This window comes from Phoenix dactylifera, chromosome 4 (assembly GCF_051530095.1).
Source record: "Phoenix dactylifera cultivar Ajwa chromosome 4, Ajwa_hap1_PhDact_Kaust_v1.1, whole genome shotgun sequence".
NCBI classification, from domain to species: Eukaryota; Viridiplantae; Streptophyta; class Magnoliopsida; order Arecales; family Arecaceae; genus Phoenix; species Phoenix dactylifera.
This window is the reverse complement of record NC_143193.1, coordinates 53,637,295-53,655,600: the sequence shown is the minus strand read 5'-3', so window position 1 is coordinate 53,655,600 and position 18,306 is coordinate 53,637,295. Positions and strand designations below refer to the sequence as shown.

Sequence of the window (18,306 nt, the reverse complement as noted above, 5' to 3'; positions counted from 1 at the left end):
CCCACACCTCTCATTAAAAAAATCAGTGGTCCTCAGAAGTAGTTCATACGGCATTTCTTGGATTGACTAGTTGTTTTCATGATCGTTTCTACATTTGCAGAAAAGGAGTTTCAAATCTGTTATCTTAAATCTATACTGAGATAAAACTTCTCCTGGCCAGACTGTTCTATTAATTTATCAGAGTTTTGTTTTCTTCAATTCTTGTTATTTCATCGTTTTCTGGCAATTCCATGATCTTGTAGCTGTGGGGTCTGATGACATATTCTGTGGGGGTCTAATGAGACACAGCATGTGTGCATGCTTATTATTAGGACAATATTTGTGTTGTACGGTTAATACTCAAATGAAAATATTCTGGATGAGACATTAAAAATTTCGGGTCCCAAACGGCAAGCCTCTTCTGTTATTTTATATAACCATTGCATGGCGTGGCATAACCTTTTTCCTGCTTATTGGAAAACTTTGCTTTGCCGTACAGCTATGATTCCAGCTGCAATCCTTTCTATATATACTACGACCCATCTTACCTGCTGCCCACATCCTAAGAATTCCAACCATCATCCTTCATTGTCAGAAGTACAGAGTTGTATCTTAAAGCTCTTCCTTCTTTGTCAGCTCGATCTCATTGTTCTTTGTGATGAAGATGGTGCCGGTCATGAAGTTGGTTCAAAAAGCCAAGGTGCTTGAGAGTCTCAAGCCTTTGCGCGACCAATGGTTGCTTGGGAGTTCCGAGGAACTTCCTCTGAATGCAATCTCAGTCGGGTGCCTACCGGTTTATGTCGGAGAAGAGCGCCAGAGGTTTGTCATTCCGACTGATTTTCTTTCGCACCCGCTCTTTAGGATGCTCTTGGAGAGGGCTTACAGGGAGTATGGCTTCGAGCAGAGGAGTGGGTTGATGCTGCCATGCAATGTTTCGGTCTTTCAGGAGGTGGTGAATGCTGTGAAGTGCTCGCATGGGCAGTTTGACCTTGAGAAATTGATGGAAGATCTCATTTAGTTGGTGCAAACAACTCAGTCACGGGCCTTTCCATGACTTATGATCTTTTTCTCTCATTATTAGATTCTTTTTTCCTCTTTTTGGTGAGAAAGATGTATGCTTCATGTATACAGTCTTTAGTTTTTGTGATGCATGGAAATATGCTCAGTTTCTTTTGCATAAGCAGAAGATATCTTTTATCAAAGAAAAAAATGAAAAAGAAAATAGAATCAGCATGGTGCTCATTTAGTTTTAAAAACAAAGAAAGTTCCTGTAATCCGTTTGAACAGCTAGGGCTACACAAGCCAGCTCTCTTTCAGATCTGTAAGGGAAAATCCCACTCTTCTTCTGCGAGTGAATTCCAGTCATTTGCGTCTAAGTTCATTTTGTGTGAGTGATTATTTTTTTCTAATCATCGGCATGATTCTATGTGATAGCTGAAATGGATTTCATGATTCTTCATGTGGATTTCTATCTAAAAGAGTAAAACAAATATGAGTTCCTTTTTTATTCTCTGCGTTTTTTATTTATCTCCATACAGAATGATTTCAGATTTACAATTGCTTTTGATGCCGAACACAAATTGTTTTTCCTTCCATTGCATTCTGCGAAAAAAAAACTGGAAGGTTAGGTCACCATAACCATCCTTGCTAATTGGCAGTGGTGAACAAAGTAAAAGGGAGCAGATTGACTGTTCTTGAGGAGTGTAAGCAAGCTTCCTTAGCATTGGCGGAAACAGATCGGCTTTTCTTCACGTTATATATTTGTTTTTAAAATAATGAAAGAGATTGATGGGCTTGGAATCTGTTGGCAACTGAAAACAAAAACAGAAAGAAAGAAAGAAAAAAAAAAAATCTGGGACTTCTAATGACATGTTGATCCAAGTCGAAGCAAAGAATAGGGAGATTGCTGGTTTCTAAATAAGTTCAGTTTTCTTTAGTAAACCGAGCATTTTACGATCTGCTACATGCTGATTCTCATAGTTGTATTTACTCAAAAATAATATAATAAATATCCAGTTTTACCCAAAAAAATGTTTGGAGCTACGTTATGAAGCCATGGAACAGAGTACTACCAATCCACCACCCATCATAGATTTAAACTAGGTTCCATTTTTTTTTTCTTTTTTATGTTCTTCCATGCATATCAAACCAAGAACAAAAGGAACAGCGCAAGCAAGAAAGACAGCGTGTAGGTGATTTAAGTTGCTACTCCCTGCCCTGCCTCCACGTCCTCCTACAATTGGTATTATCCTTCCACCTGCACCACTGGATGATCTTCCGCTGCTGCCATCACCAGTGCTGCGGCCGCCACCTCTGTGAGAGAATACATGGTCTAGTATTTGCTTCATTTTTTTGGTTGGAGCAAAATCATTGATAATGTTGTTGTATTTCCTCATTGTGCGATCAAAATATGTGCGAGTTTTGGGGTTCAATAAAATTAATATAGCAAGGAAATTACTCAGAATTTTACAGTTCGATTAACATCTTTTCCAAAAGTAACTCTAGAAGATTCAGTACTAAAGGTGCAATTCTCGTTGGTGTCTAGCCCGTAGACAAAGTTCAATGAAAAACATGCCCATAGTCTCCTCTGGTATTTGGATCAAATCTAACTGCAGTCAAGTAGAGATCAAAGATCAGTTCATGTCTGGCGGTCCAGCAGAATGATTTACCTGACCGCGGTCTCGATTTGGTTGTGATTAATGCTGCCGGAAGGCTACTCCTTGGTGATCACTTACTCTGTTGATGGAAGATGAAAGTCTTTTTTTTTTTTAAATTTATTTTTTGAGGAATCAGTAGGCACTACTCTTATATTTTCGATCCCTTCTTGGCAACTACTGCACTTGAAAGCTCTTGAAAAGATTAATAATCGCTTAGTTATTTCTTAAATCCAGCCAAAGATAAACAGGGTGGCTCCACCCTGTTTAGTAGCAACTTTGGTTGATGTGGGATTTAGTCTCCGATTGACGGTCCATTACTAATCAAGAAAACTAGTGGCTAACTTCATATAACCTGGTTGAACAAGCCTGAGACTGAGTAGCTGAATAGCTGGATCTTTAGGAGCCTGGTATAAGGGCCCACATAACATTGGGCTTGGGCCGGCCCCTGACCAACAGCACCGGCCCAACCCATGAAAAAGGGAGAGGGAGACTCCCGATCAAAGCCTTCTCCCTCCCCTGTTCCAACTCCTCTTCCTCCCCCGAATCCAACGGAAGGAAGAAAAACGGGTGATCAATCCATCTATAAAAGTACCCATTTTCCTCTCCCTTGGCTTCAATCGTGCGAGCCTTTCCATTGGAGGATTTACCGCCAAGCATTCCGTGGGAGGAGATTGGAGTTTTCGCCGTCGAGTCGGCCGGAGAAGCAAGCCAGAGGCAAGATGAGCACCCTCTTCTTCTTCTTCTCTCGTCTTTGGGCCACGTTCCCTTGGAATCCGGCAGGCAAGCTGTCGGATTTAGTGATGACCGAGCCTCCTCTGTTCGGTCTTTTGCTCTCCCTTCCGTTCGGCTGGCCGTCGCCGGGCGTGGCATGCGGCCGACACCACCTTGGGCCGTCGTCGCTGAGGTCGTCGGCCATGGGCGGCTACGGCCGCAGAGCATCTTCCGCCGGAAAGAAGGAAGAGAGAGAGAAGGAGAGCCCCTTGGCTCTCTCCTATTTTTCTTGTCTTGCTCTCTCCTCTCTCTTGACTTCTCTTTCTTGTTGGAACTTGAGAGAGAGAGAGAGAGATTTTGTTCTCCATCTCAAGTTTTGTATTTGTGCTGAGCGAACTGATTGATAAGTACGATTTTTTTTTTTTTGTGAAAAAAGAGTTGGATTATCTTTTTTTTCCATTTGATTCATGGAATGCTTGCATGTACTAACTTACTAGTTTGACAAAGTGAGCCTTCACAGGCTACAATCCTTGTAAAACTCAGGACAGATTTGGCAGCATGAGACTTTCTTTTGACACCAGTTGAATCTGGTGGTCATCAGACCATTACATAGACCGATACAGCGCCGATCCTTAATCTCGTATTAACATCCTTAATATCCTATTCTTCAATAAATTAGTGGGGAAGAACCTTTCCTCCTCCCTGTTTCTTTCAAAAAGAAAAAGTCATATGGTCTGAATCTGATGAGCGTAGGTCCCAATATGCATCTGATATCCCTGTGGCATGCGACTTGCCCCTGCCAGAATGTTGGCAACACACGTGAGTACCATGCGATGCTTACGTTGTTCAGGCATGCTGTGATTCTTTAAGCAGAAGCAAATAGATAAACGTACAAAGGAAGAGAGTAAAAAATTCTTTATGTCATTCATAACTTCCCTCGACCTGCGGACCCTGCGACCTTTAGTTTTGTTTTAAAGTTGACGGTTGGAAAATATTAACATTGAAAGTACCAGCCTGGTACATGGTCTACGTTACAATCTCGCGGGAAGCACGCCTGGAAGTTTATGAGCTGCTCCGTTCTCGTATTCCCGAGAAACCCTTTTTCCTGCTTCAATATGTACCATTATCTTATCAGTGAAATCGGCTGCCTTCAGTAGATAAAGGGGCGCTGATCTAAAAGATCCGCGCACAGGAAAAAAAAAAAAAACGAAAATTTGTGGATAGTCCTACAATGCTTAAATGATACATGACTCTAAAAACAAAATATATGACAAGACGAAGGAGGTGAGAGCAACGAGCATATATTTTGTATGCGTACATGAGATATTTGAGCCATTATTTATAGACGACGGTCTTTGTCCCATTGAAGTTGAATTGTGCGGAGAGCTTACTTTCGATTTTTTTAATCTAAATTTGTGCAGGAATCCGAGTTCAACTGAAATAGATTTTTCTTGATGCCGGTGGATCAGAATTGAGGAGAGAGCTGACATTCGACTTTCCTTAATCTACGCAGGAATCCGAGTCCAACTAAAATAGGTTTTTAGATTGGATTTGGATCGCATCAAAATCGGATTAGACTTCGGCCTTGATCCTCCCTCTTATAAAAATAAAATATTATTTTATTAGTTATTTCAATGTGGGAAGACTAATCACCAAGCTTTAGATTGTTTCCATCGTATAGATTACAGTTAACAAGGCCGCCATCCACCTACGCAACTTGCTGCAATGGTTGCACAAAGCAATGCCATACATGAGGACCCTAATATTTGGTATGTAGACTCTGGTGCTAACCAACATATTCCTAATGAAGTTGCTAATTTAACTCTGTAGGAAGTCTATGGTGGTGAGGATTCCATGGTTGTAGGTAATAGATTTGGACTTTCCATCACTAATACTGGTTCCTTTTCTATCCAAACTCCATAAAAAAAAATTATGTTTCAAAGGTGTTTTACATTGTCCTGAAGCAATGATAAATTTGCTTTCTATAAACAAATTCTGCATAGATAACAATTGTTTCTTTGTCCTAACTGATACTCATTATTTTGTCAAGGACAAGATAAACAGGAAGAATACTTTTAGAGGGACTGAGTGAAGGCGGTCTCTATCCGATCATGCTGAATAAATCTTCTCTCAATCATTGTCGTGCAAGTGTAGCTCTCCTTGGATTTAAAACTTCTCCAGATATTTGGCATGCTCATCTAGGACACCCTTCCGCCCAAATAACCAAGCAAATCATAACTTCTTTCAAGCTTCCTATTGTCGGCCCATTATCTCAGAAATCAGTTTGTCCTTCATGTCAATTAGGAAAGAGTAAACAATTACCGTTTACTCCATCTAATAGAGTGTCAGTAAGTCCTTTGGAGTTAATTCATTCTGATGTCTGGATATCTCCTATTTCTTCTCTAAGTGGTTGTCGGTATTATGTTTTATTTATTGACGACTATTCGAGATTTATATGGTTATATCCTGTTTCAAATAAATCAGAAGTCTTTGCTTGTTTTGTTAAATTTAAAATCTTTGTTGAAAATCTTTTCTCCTATAAGATCAAGCAATTTCGTCTCAATTGTCCATACACTTCTCAACAAAACAGAGTTATAGAGAGAAAACATCGCTATATCATGAAAATTGGGCTATCATTATTAGCTCAATCTAATCTTCCAAAAGAATTTTTGGTTGATGCCTTTTTAACTGCCATATTTTTAATTAACCATTTGACTATGCCCATTTTAAAATTTGCATCCCCATATAGCCTTCTTTTTAAAAGGTCTTTTGACTACTCTCAATTACGTTCTTTTGGGTGTGCATGTTATCCTCTTTTCCATCCTTATACAAATAACAAATTTGCCTTTCGCAGTAAACAATGTATTTATCTTGGCTACTCATTTAATCATAGAGGTTATCGTTGCTATGATCCAATCTCAAAAAAGATATGCATGTCACGGCATATGGTGTTTGATGAGAAATTTTTTTCAACTCAGGATAGGCCAGTACTTTCTCAACCGATAGAAGCAGCTACTCTTGTTGAAACTCCTATTTTTTGTCCAGCATCCCAAACCGTCATCTTGCCTCACAATTCGGTATCCTCATCTCCTATTTCTTCTCCTAGTTTTTCTTCAGCTCCTATTATTTCGAATTCATCTCTTACTCCTTCAAATTCTTTTTCTTATCCATTATCCTCTCCAACTTCTTTGCAACAACCTTCTACACGTATCTCTCCACCTCCCGAGTCTCATGAATCATCTTCCACTTCAACTCACATTCCAACCAAATTGTGACAAGATCACAAACCAAATCTCTTAGGCCTAAACAATTTCCTAAATTTGTGACTCATTATTCTACACGTCATCCCATTTCCGCCTAAGCCACAATTCAATCACCTCAGGAGCCTTGAATTTCTCACAAGCTGTAGTTTCTATAGAGTGGAAAAAGGTGATGGATGAGGAATATGCTGCTTTGCTGGCCAACAACACATGGACTCTTTGTCCTAAGCCCTCTAATCACAACGTGATTGACACCAAGTGGATATTCAAAGTCAAACAAAAGGAGAATGGACCTCTTAATCGCCGCAAAGCACGATTAGTGGCTAAGGGCTTTACTCAAATTAACAGGCTTAATTTTTCAGAGACATTTAGTCCAGTTATAAAACCAGCAACGGTGAGGGTTGTCCAAACTCTATCTATCCATTTTGGTTGGGATATCAAACAATTGGACGTCTCAAATGCCTTTCTCAATGGGACTCTTGATGAAGAGGTTTATATTTTGCTCGGCCATATGGTTATGTAGATCCAAAATATCCTGATTATGTGTATCGGTTAAATAAGGCTCTTTATGGATTAAAACAAGCTCCTAGAGATTGGTTCAATCGGTTCTCTTAGTGCCTTCTGGAACTTGATTTTGTGGGCTCTATGGTGGACTATTCTCTTTTCACTTATCATAAATTCGACATGTATATTTTTCTCTTGATTTATGTGGATGATATTCTTATAACAGGGTCGGACAACACCTTTATTTCATCCTTCGTTCACCAATTAAAATCTGAATTTGCCTTGAAGGATTTGGGCTCTCTTCAGGTTACAAGGGATTCTCATAGGTTGCATCTCCGTCAGTCCAAATATATCATGGATGTCTTACATCGTGCTCATATGCTTGGAGCTAAACCTTATTCTGCCTCGTGCACATCTAGCGCTAAACTCTCATCTTCTAGTGGTGATCCTCTCCCTAATGCCCCTAAATACCATCAGATTATTGGTGCCCTCCAGTATTGCATGCTTATACATCCTGAGATTGCCTACTCCGTGAATCAGCTCTGTCAACATCTCCATTCCCTTACTATGACTCATTGGACAACAGCAAAACGTGTTATTTGCTATCTCAAGGGCACCATTGACCATGGCCTCTTTTTTACAAAAGGTAATCTCCATCTCCAAGCTTTCTGCGACTCCGATTGGGCTGGAAATCTAGATGATCGCCATTCTACTACCAGCTTTGGGGTATTTTTTGGTCCTTGTTTAATCTCATGGTGTGCCAAAAAGCAGCCCGTGGTGGCCCGATCTAGTACAGAGACCGAATATAAGGCTTTGGCGATGACGGTTGCCGAATTGTATTAGCTACGTATGGTGTTAAAAGACTAACAGGTTCCACTTCTTCAAATTCCTACTATTTGGTGCAAATATTTTGGGCGCTATTGCTCTTGCTTCTAATTCGGTCTTCCGTGCTCCCACAAAGCATGTAGAGGTCGATGTTCATTTCATTCGCGAGAAAGTTCTCAATAAGGATGTTGTTGTCCGGTTTATTTCTACATATGACCAGATTGTAGATATATTTACCAAGAGCTTGACCTCTACACGTTTTCTTCTCCTTAAAGACAAGCTGATCGGTTATTTCAATTTCAAAAATAAACCACGCAATAGCACGTATCCTGTAGGATAGTGATTACGGGTGTCGGTCCACAGGGATTGAAGAATAAGTTATTTTTCTTTTAAAAATAAATCAAAAAGAAGGATTTGCTAACTTGATTTAACTAAATTAAACTATGAGTACGGATTGGAATTTATCAGAGTAAATAGATCTAGGGTTTGGAATCCACCACATAGCATTGCATCAAGGATTGTGTTCTTAATCTTATCTTTTGGAGAGGCATGCAATTTTGGCTACAAGCCTTATAAAATAAAAGCATAAAGAGTTTTAGGAAGATCCATCTTCGGTATAGCATGAAGTGTCTACCTAAGTATGCTAATCTAGGGTGTAGCACATCTCATCTTCCTAGGCATGGATCATCTTAGACTACTTTAGCAACATGAATAGTAAATGGCATGCTCAAGGTTTAAACATCATAAAATAATTTTTCATTGAGAATGAGAATTTAAACAAACTCCAAAAAGATTAAAAGAGTAAGAACTACAATGCCCTGTTACATTGCTAGGGCTTCATCCAGCCCTAGACTAGGTGTTCAGCCGCGCATGGTGGCCGGATGTCCTTCCATCTTCAAATGAAAGCCTTCACCTCTCATTCTTCCCAGAATAACACAAACTCTTCTCTTTCCTCCCCTCTTTCTTCTTTTTTTTTTTTTATTTCTTTCTCTCTGCTGGTGGCTTCTTCTTCTTCACCGAAACAGGGGTTCTCCCCTGTTTTCTTTCTTCTCAACCGAGCTCCCCCCCCTCTGCCACCGAACGATGGCCTCCTTTTATAGGTCCCCAGCAAGCTTGGAGAGGGCGGAGGGCGTCAATCCGTGGCTGGATTTCGGGCGGAAGATTGGCACGCGGATGCGGTTGCTGCTGGAATGACGGGAGAGGGGCTGAAGATCATGGTGCGGATGCTGTGATTCCGGGACGAGATTTGCAGATGCTGGTGGCTGGTGTGGTCGTTGGATGCTGCTGGAACGGGCTGATGTGGAAGATGTCTGGCTGCGGGATCGACGGAGGAACGGTCGCAGGCGGAACACCCGGGGACGACGACGATGCCACAGGTGCTTGAATGCGGAAAATGCCTGGCTGGATGCATCGCGGGAGAAAGGGGAACGTGCGGAGAATCTGGCTATGGCTGCTGGGATTGGATCCGGATGAAAACGGAGGCGCTGGATGCGGTTGGGACGTCGGGATCACGCTTGCAGTCGGACGGAAAGGACTGGATCACGGGCGGAAGGGAAGGGCAGACGCCTGGATGGGTGAATCACGAAGGAGTTCATGGAAGATGTTGAAAACGTGGATCCGTCGCGTGGAACTCGTGGCTGGAACGGGAGGGAGGAGCATATTTCGGCCGTGATGCTCAATTTGGGGCGCCTGAATTTCTGTAGTACCCTGTGTGACTTGTGTTCGAACCCAACCAAGCAGCAGCCAAGGATTGGATCCTATTCAGCAGGCGAAGACTGACTAATACAAATCAGAACCAAGTAGAGGAGGATTAGGCGCCTAAAGTTCAGCCTCTTAGTGCTGAACCTTGGGTCAACACAATCTCCTCCTTGAATGTTTTTATGAAAGATCTCAACTAGAAGAGAAACAAATTCAGAGTCTGTTTTAAGAAAAGTATTATTTACCTCTTACCATAATTTAAATTTATTTCATTGTTTATTCAATTTCTTGGTAAAACAAGTAGTTATCCATTTAAGATCATTGATAAGTGCTGGAAAAAGAATATTAAATTATAGATTAATCAGCACTTATTACAAGCTCATGGTTTCTCTTCCCCCCATTCGTTTGGAGGGGGATGTTAGTGAGAACAGTCAGAGTCCAAGATTGGAGGAATTAACAGAGGATTCAGATATTCAAATTCAAAGAAAATGTCTTCCAACAGAATTTGATTGAGTTGTTACAGTTTTGTACATATATATATATTCACTTTAATTTCAAATTCATTGTAATCTTATCTTTACCTTCACTTCAAATCTTTAATTTCAAACTCATTGTTATCTTATCTTATCTTTATCTTCATTTAAAACTCTGTAATTATCTATATAACGAATGAAGACATTCGTATTGATACGTTGAACCAACACCATTGGTATTTAATCTTTCACTCTCTATGTATACCCGTGCAGACCTTCCTGTCTCTCTATTATCATCCCTTCCCGCCATGCACCTCCATTATATATATTTTCCCCTCGGCGCCCCCCCACCCCTCCTCTGTCCTTCTCTGTATACGTTCCCTAGAGATCATTTTTGTTTTCCATCTCTCCTTTCAACTACTAACCCTTCATTAGATCCTTCTCTTCTTGTACCTGCGTGTGGGCTTTGCAACTCTTAAATGGGAACTCCAACAAGGGGAGTTTGGACGGCGTGGATACTAGTGGTGGTTCTCTTCACTGCGAGGAATGGAACGGTGGATGCTTCTCATGTGGTGTATTCTCACCTCCAGTCCCTGCATGTCCCCGTTGTCAACTCTTCGTTGAAGACAGGCTATCACTTCCAGCCTCCCAGAAACTGGATGAACGGTGAATCTTCGCTCCCTCTTTTAAAAATACTGCCTCTTCTTCTCCTTTTGTTTTCCTCTCTCTTCACCATTTATCTCTCAATATGATCCCAGATTAAAACTACTATTTTACAACTACGGCTATGTTTTGATGGCATTCTCCTCATCAATGCTCTCGATCCTTCTCACGGAAAAGACATTTATATATATATCCTAGAAAATATTAGTCAAACAGTAGATTCCTCTTCCATTTGAGCGGTTGGATGCTGAATTGCTGATATATATTTTCGGTGTTTTCTTCTCATGGCCGCTCGTGCTTGTCGTTGAATTCAATGAACGCGACGAGCAGATCCAAATGGTACGTACGCTGCTTACTCATCTGTCCCTTATTAGTTTGACTTTTTCCGGCCAATTTTAAATACGACGGATGAGCAAACCTACTAAGGTTTCCTCAGAATCTCGACCAGATGCTAAAACTGCAAGCTTCCGCAGGACCCATGTATTATAATGGAATATACCACCTGTTCTACCAATACAATCCCAAGGGCGCGGTGTGGGGCAACATCGTGTGGGCGCACTCGATCTCAACGGACATGATCAACTGGATCCCGCTCGAACCGGCGATCTACCCGTCCAAACCATTCGACATCAACGGGACCTGGTCCGGCTCGGCGACCATTCACCCTGGCAACAAGCCGGCCATTATGTACACGGGCATCGACGGAGCCGGACGCCAGCTCCAAAACGTCGCATTCCCCAAGGACCTATCGGATCCGTACCTCCGGGAATGGACCAAGCCCGATTACAACCCCGTCATCTTCCCGTCCGGAGTGAACGCGAGCGCGTTCCGCGACCCCACGACGGCCTGGCTGGGGCCCGACGGGCACTGGAGAGTCACCGTCGGAAGCAAGCGTAGCAAACGGGGGATGGCGTACTTGTACAGAAGCAGGGACTTCGTGCGCTGGACCAAGGCCAAGCACCCGCTGCACTCGTCCAAGGACACCGGCATGTGGGAGTGCCCGGACTTCTTCCCCGTCGCGCCGGCGGGCAAGCTCGGCTTGGACACGTCAGCCCGCGGGAAGGGGTTGAAGTATGTGTTCAAGGTCAGTTTGGACTTGACGAGGTTCGATTATTACACGGTGGGAAGGTATGACCTTGCTCGGGATAGGTATGTGCCCGACAATACCTCGCCCGATAATAACACCGGGCTCAGGTTTGATTATGGAAATTTTTATGCCTCCAAGACGTTCTTCGATCCGGCAAAACAGCGGAGGATCTTGTGGGGGTGGTCGAACGAGTCGGATATAGCTCAGAATGAAACCACTAAAGGCTGGGCTGGGATTCAGGTGAGTGTTGATCGTTCTTAGAATTATTCTTATTCTAATTAATTTTAAATGTTATATGAAGTAGTTGATGACATGAAGGTTGTTTACTCTCTCTTTTTAAATATTAATTCGAAGATATTTTATATTAAAATTGTTGTTGTTGTTGTTGTTGTTGTTTTTGTATGTGTCGCTTTTCTTGTTTTAGGCGATTCCAAGGATTCTTTGGCTTGACAGCAACCAGCGGCAAGTTGTGCAATGGCCGATCGAGGAGCTCGAAAGTCTTAGAACGAAGCAAGCTTATATCCATGACAAGTTGGTGAAAAGTGGGCATTATTTTGAAGTAAAAGGAATACAAACTTCACAGGCTAGTATACCTTTTGTTCTATGCTTTTATCTGCTGTCCTTTATCGCTCACCAAGTATTTTGTTGTATTTTGCTGCAATTTCATTAGTATACTGATTCTTCCTGCAAGTTTAAGCTTCTTTTCCAACATTGTTTTTCAAATTATCTGCATACTCCTGCTATTTGTGAGTGCAATATATTCTGAGTCTTGGATGGCTAGGAACTTGTTACTCTTTTCTTGTCCGCTGTTTCATCTTTACCAGAAAGTAAAGCCTGTTGTTAGAGAACTTGGTCTCTATTATGAAAATGTTGATATTGGCAATAGACCTACTAAGAAAATTCTGACAATCTACCATCGGGTATCTGTTTTCCGGTCGGACTTGGAATAGTATTCGGTGGGTTGTTGACCTCTTGTGTTCTTCTACAGGCAGACGTGGAGGTAACTTTTGACGTCTCAAGCCTGGAAAAAGCTGAGAGCTTTAATCATACTTGGACTGATCCACAAAAACTCTGTGGCCTGAAGGACGCAGAGGTCAGGGGTGGAGTTGGCCCCTTCGGCCTCCTGGTTTTGGCTTCTGCAAAGATGGAGGAGAAAACTGCTGTATTTTTCAGGGTGTTCAAAGCTCAGAATAAGCATGTGGTCCTAATGTGCCATGATCCCAAAAGGTTTGCCATCCTTCGCTTCCTCAATCCACCACTCTTTTTTTTCTCATAGCTCGTCCAAGGAATGGTAATTGGCAAGAGAGCAGAAGCACTCATTTTGATTTTGCCGAACACCTAACCATCACTTCATAACCTTGCACTTGAAACAGACCAAACAATTGGTCTCCGGCAAACATGCTGAGCTAATATGAACTACCTACAATATTAGATTGTCAAGATTCTTGTGCTTGTGAAGCGTAATCACCTAATCTTGAATCGAGAGGTGTTTGTATTTGACCAATAAGCAAAGTCAAAAGTCTGCTTTGGTGGGTCAGAGTTTGATTGCGGCTGTAGATAAAGGGACGTCTTTGACTCAATGGTTTGGACTCACATCAAAAAAAAAGACTCAATGGTTTGGACCGATCTGTAATGTACAATAAGGAGATGCAGATACCTACTTCTCTAGTATAACACACTGTTATTTGGTAAATAAGTAATTGCTGATAAAATATTAGTCATGTTACTAATAGTCCTCGTTATACATACAGGTCTTCTTTAGTGCCGCGTCTCTACCAACCAACCTTCGCCGGCTTTGTCGATATTGATATAGCCAATACTAAGAGAATCTCTCTAAGGAGCTTGGTATGTCAATCAATCGTTCCCCTTAATTACTTTAGAATAGTTCAGTGAAATTGTGGATTAATGATCTTTTTCACATTTAATTTTTCTTGTTGATTGTTGATGTGCAGATTGACAATTCTGTGGTGGAGAGCTTTGGTGCGGGAGGGAAGACATGCATTACGTCCAGAGTTTATCCTACTTTAGCAGTAGGACTGGATGCTCATCTGTTTGTTTTCAACAATGGGTTGGAGGATATAAAAGTTTCGGAGCTGAAAGCATGGGAGATCAGGAGGCCTCTCATGAATGGAGATTAGGAGGGCATTTTGTGCGAATGCATAATCTGTTGTCTAGTAAATTACGCAAAGCTTTCCTGTAATGAAACCTGATTAGAGCTTGAAAATGGCACCATTCATGTTCCTAAATGGATATCAAATGAAGCATGAACTTTTTCTTAAGTGAAGCATTTGTTCAGTCCGCCATGGTTGCGAGGTTTCTATACTTCGAAAGATAAAGAAAGCGACAATCACCAGTGAAGCCTGGTGTGATACTAATGTTGAACCGAGAAAAAAGAAACTAAAGATCAAGTGGTGCATTTTCTTTTTCTTTAGAACGGCGCCTTTTTTCTTTTACAGCATAGATCGAATAGTGCTCGTTTTAAAGTTCGAAGATTTTTTGTTTAGAGTTCCAATGACAAGAAACCTGCCTGCCTTACAAGTGGACAAATTGACATTATACTTTACCCAGAGAGAGTGAGGCAAACGAGCCTGCTAAGGTAAAGGTTAGTTCTTTTATGGCTCATCTGGTTCATACGGAAAAAAAAAAAAAATATAGTCAACAAAAAATATTATATTTGGTTGAATTTTTTTTAAAAGTAAATTTATTACATTAAAACAAAAACTCATGTAAAATATAAAAAAATTTAATTCTCACTTGCTAAAAATTATTTTTTTTAAATATATTTTTAAGCTTTTAGATAGAATAAGGCAAGATTTTTATTCTTTAGGAAGAATATAATAAGTATATTACATAATTTTTCTAGAAAAGTAGATGCTCGGAGAAACATAAGACATTCTAGAATGTGCTACTTTTCTATGATTAACGAAACATGTAAAAATTATTTTTTTAAACATCATATATCCAAGCATTAGCTTTTCAAAAAAAAATTAGTGAGAATTTTTTTTTCACAAATTAAATGAATTGTTAGTTATACATGAATTGGAACCCGAGTACACCTGAGCATAGCTATAAACCTGCTAGGAAATGCATGCCTACTATGCTTTTATAAAGTCTAAAGAAGCAACGAGTGCCACAAGTGACTTGGCCTGAGTAGGATATGCCTAGTGTCAACTTTCAACACATGGATCACTAGCTCTTCCTTGCTCAAATAGTGGACAGGAGGCACTATTGGGTGCTCCTTGATGCTCCTTTCCAACATAGCAAAATAATATAGAACCACATCAATTTCTTATAACAGCTCGCCGTTATCATAGGGATGAGACTAAGATTTTAATGAAACATTATTGATGCTCGGTGCAGAACATGACTAACACTAACAAAAATATCTGTCTCCTTTTTTTTTTATTCCTCCTCTTCCAAAAAAAAAGCCACTGGCTTTTTTTTTAGCTAAAAAAAAGGAGCATCTTGACGAAAGGAAAATATGTTCATATACCAAACACCTTAATATGTGAACAAATCATGAGATGAGAGATCTCCTTTCTTCTAATTGTTACAGTTTGATGTCTCCTGACTCTAACATGCGAACCAATCTTAGCTTCCCAAAACTGCCATTGGATCGCCAATGCGCAGATCTCAAAAGCATTCCAAATTTATCAATCTTAAGGCGGGTCGTGCGAAAGATACACTCCTTGCCCAAAATTTGGAAATGGCGTCTCCCACCAATCTTATGATATCCATAACAAAAAATCTAGGAGTGACAATTAAAAAACTCAAATGACCTTCCTCAAAATAAAGGGAAGGTAGCCCTAACACGACACTTGTTCCGACACATCACAATAATTGGAAGAGCAGTGCTAATTGAGGGGCTAACTTCCAAAGATCAGGTGCAAAGATGTCAGAAATTTCTGGTGCCCTCCTTTCTCTTTGAAAAGGATTTTTTTGATGCTTTTTTTTTTGTATTTAAATTCCTAAAATCTAGGTATCTCTAACCAACTGGGTGGCGCAATATTGGTATCCATCATTAGGAGCTTTTGGCTCTTCAAATTATACAAACCGAGAAATGGGTAGTGACCTTCATGACCTCAATAAAAAGGAAAATGGGGGGAGGGGGGGACCATGGCAGTGTTAAGAGAATTGCATTGCGACTGGTCCTCTTCAAGGAATCGCATCTCTATACTCATGCCTCGGTGCCGCCTTCGATGTATCTTCTCCTTTTCTTTGACTTAATGGCTGCACTCATACCCGGTGTGTGTGAGGCGCCCATGTATCAGCTCAACTCAAGTAATAATAAATCTTCACGGCATGACCAAGAAGGGTGACCACAAAGCTGTTCTCAACTTGTCATCATCTACGAGGATATGAAAAGGAGAGATAGGTAGAAAGGTGAAGCGTGCTCCCATCGAGAATGCACGCATGCCTTGTCTCAAAGCAGCGAAAATACAAAAACAAAAAAAAAGAAAAGGAAGAAGAAGTAGAAGTAGAATAAGAAGAAAGAAAGAACGAACCCAAAAGTGAACAAGATTTCGAGATGTCACAATACGAAATGGGTCCCAATGCAGCCTTATCTTGGATGACAGATACCATTCAGTAGAGTCGGTAGCTAGAAATTCCAGTTGTATCTAGCTCCACAATATGCCTTCCATCATGGAGGTCTGAGAAAGGACACCCCAGCTTCTCATTTCTTGAAACAGGCTCAGCATTCTTAAAGTGATGAGGAGATTAGAGATCCAATAATCAAGCATCCCTCTTTTGCCTCCTATTGCCAATGATTTTACTTGAAAAAAGAGAATGTTCTTCGTGGGACCCCAAAAGTTGGATTGGGAGGCTGTGGATTCATATGTGATGACGATTTTCGCATGAGGAGTGGGTGCAATCTTTTTGAAGGAACTAGGGGAGTAGGAGAGCAGTTCTATAGGAGGATCGCACATCATGACACAAACCAAGAGATTCGTGCATGAGATCATCTTCCACTTTTGCAAGGCAGCCTAATGGTATCCATATGGCTCCATAATACGGTGGTAGGTCAGTGGCAGGTCTAATGGCCTGTCAGTGCTTTGTAGAAGAAACCAGAATACTCATAAAGGGAGAATTGACCAGGTTTTAGAAGAAAAGCTTCCAAATTGTGACGTGCATTATCTAAAGACTCACCAGCCTCTCCTCAAATTGTTGCATGAGAACTGATGGCATCTTTTTTTTTCCTCTTTTTATTATTTTTCAGTTTTGAATTGTTTCCTTATTTTCAATTTTGAATTGAAGAGATCAAGAGTATACCGTTTAAGTTTCCAAGTCCCCATTGAGAGAAAGCAGCATATTCAGTTCAGTTCGGTTAGTTTCTTTTCCCTCCGTTTACCAATTTGATTTAAAGTTATTTCATCCGCATGCAGTGCATGGAAAGGATCTTGCTGTTAGACCTCAGGATAGTCTGGAATTGTATTTAGAATAAGAAATCAAACAAAAAAAAAACAAAATCTGCTTCCATTCAGGTAAACTTTAATTTGCAAATGTTGCACCCATGCTGCCATGCATCAAGTCCGAGAATTACGATCAGCATATGAAATCAAACCAAGCATGCTAAGCGAGCTTGAATGCCTTTTTTTTTTTAAGTGGATTGAAAGCTTGAATCAGTCTTTTGCCATCTAAAAGTTGTTTAGGATAAGTCTTTTAGGGATCTAAAAGTTGTTCACTTCAAAGAAACCTTTCGATGGAAGGCAGCAATCTAAAAAGCAGCACATCATGGCACTGCACCAACCTGACAGGTTCCCCTGGGTAGTTTTTGCCTGCGAAGGAACTTGAAGGGTTGAAGCAAACAACCTCCAATGGTCCACATCTTGACGCTAACCCTCTAATAAGGTGCCATCTGACAGCTAATTTGAGGAGTTTCAAGCTTTTGATGAAACTTGAAGAGTTGAAAAGAGCGACCTTTAAAGGACCACATCATGGCACCAATTCAGAATACAAGTCTCATTGAGGATCACCATCAACCGTTCACAATAATGGAACCCGCTGCTCCAAGGAGCCGCACTTCCTGGATCCATAAGGAGGTTCAAAATAAAAATTACGAATTTACTTGATCTCATATTTCAGTTCACTACATTCGAACCGGCATTTGGAATCTGAACTCAAACATTTGTAATCAGTAAATCCTCTGGGATAGTGTTACTTTCTATAAGACCACCATTTATAACTAGCTCAACATTTATAACTAGCTCAACATTTGTAACCAGCTCAACATTTGTAATCAGAACAAAAAAAAAAAACGATTGTAATCTAGAAATTCTTTCTATAAGCCTAAAAACTGGCCATTTTCATTGACAACACGACTGCTGTGCTTCCGTAATGCTCATCACTAAGACCACCATACGCACGCAAGTCACCTTTATAAATTTTTAAGTTGTAAAATTGCTTAAATTGGCGCAAGTCACCTGAGTGACTTCATTGTGAGATTCTTC

At 40.7% G+C, this 18,306-nt stretch overlaps 2 protein-coding genes across 2 annotated transcripts; both read left to right on the top strand.

Annotated features, from left to right (window-relative positions):
- The first annotated feature begins 643 nt into the window (after window positions 1-643).
- On the top strand, window positions 644-997 carry LOC103698912 (auxin-responsive protein SAUR41-like). Its single transcript, XM_008780959.3, has one exon. The coding sequence runs from the start codon at window positions 644-646 to the stop codon at window positions 995-997; it is 354 nt and encodes a 117-aa protein (XP_008779181.2).
- A 9,486-nt stretch (window positions 998-10,483) lies between these two features.
- On the top strand, window positions 10,484-14,103 carry LOC103698975 (beta-fructofuranosidase, insoluble isoenzyme 3-like). The gene is made up of 7 exons (XM_039133307.3): window positions 10,484-10,773; window positions 11,101-11,109; window positions 11,244-12,097; window positions 12,282-12,440; window positions 12,846-13,084; window positions 13,609-13,702; window positions 13,810-14,103. The coding sequence occupies exons 1-7, from the start codon at window positions 10,587-10,589 to the stop codon at window positions 13,993-13,995; spliced, it is 1,728 nt and encodes a 575-aa protein (XP_038989235.2). The 5' UTR covers window positions 10,484-10,586; the 3' UTR covers window positions 13,996-14,103.
- The last annotated feature ends 4,203 nt before the right edge of the window (window positions 14,104-18,306 follow it).

Coding starts and splice junctions, on each gene's coding strand:
- LOC103698912 (XM_008780959.3), top strand. CDS start 644: ATGGTGCCGGTCATGAAGTTGGTTCAAAAAGCCAAGGTGCTTGAGAGT.
- LOC103698975 (XM_039133307.3), top strand. CDS start 10,587: ATGGGAACTCCAACAAGGGGAGTTTGGACGGCGTGGATACTAGTGGTG. Junction 13,085..13,608: donor ATGTGCCATGATCCCAAAAG/GTTTGCCATCCT, acceptor TTATACATACAG/GTCTTCTTTAGTGCCGCGTC. Junction 13,703..13,809: donor GAATCTCTCTAAGGAGCTTG/GTATGTCAATCA, acceptor GTTGATGTGCAG/ATTGACAATTCTGTGGTGGA.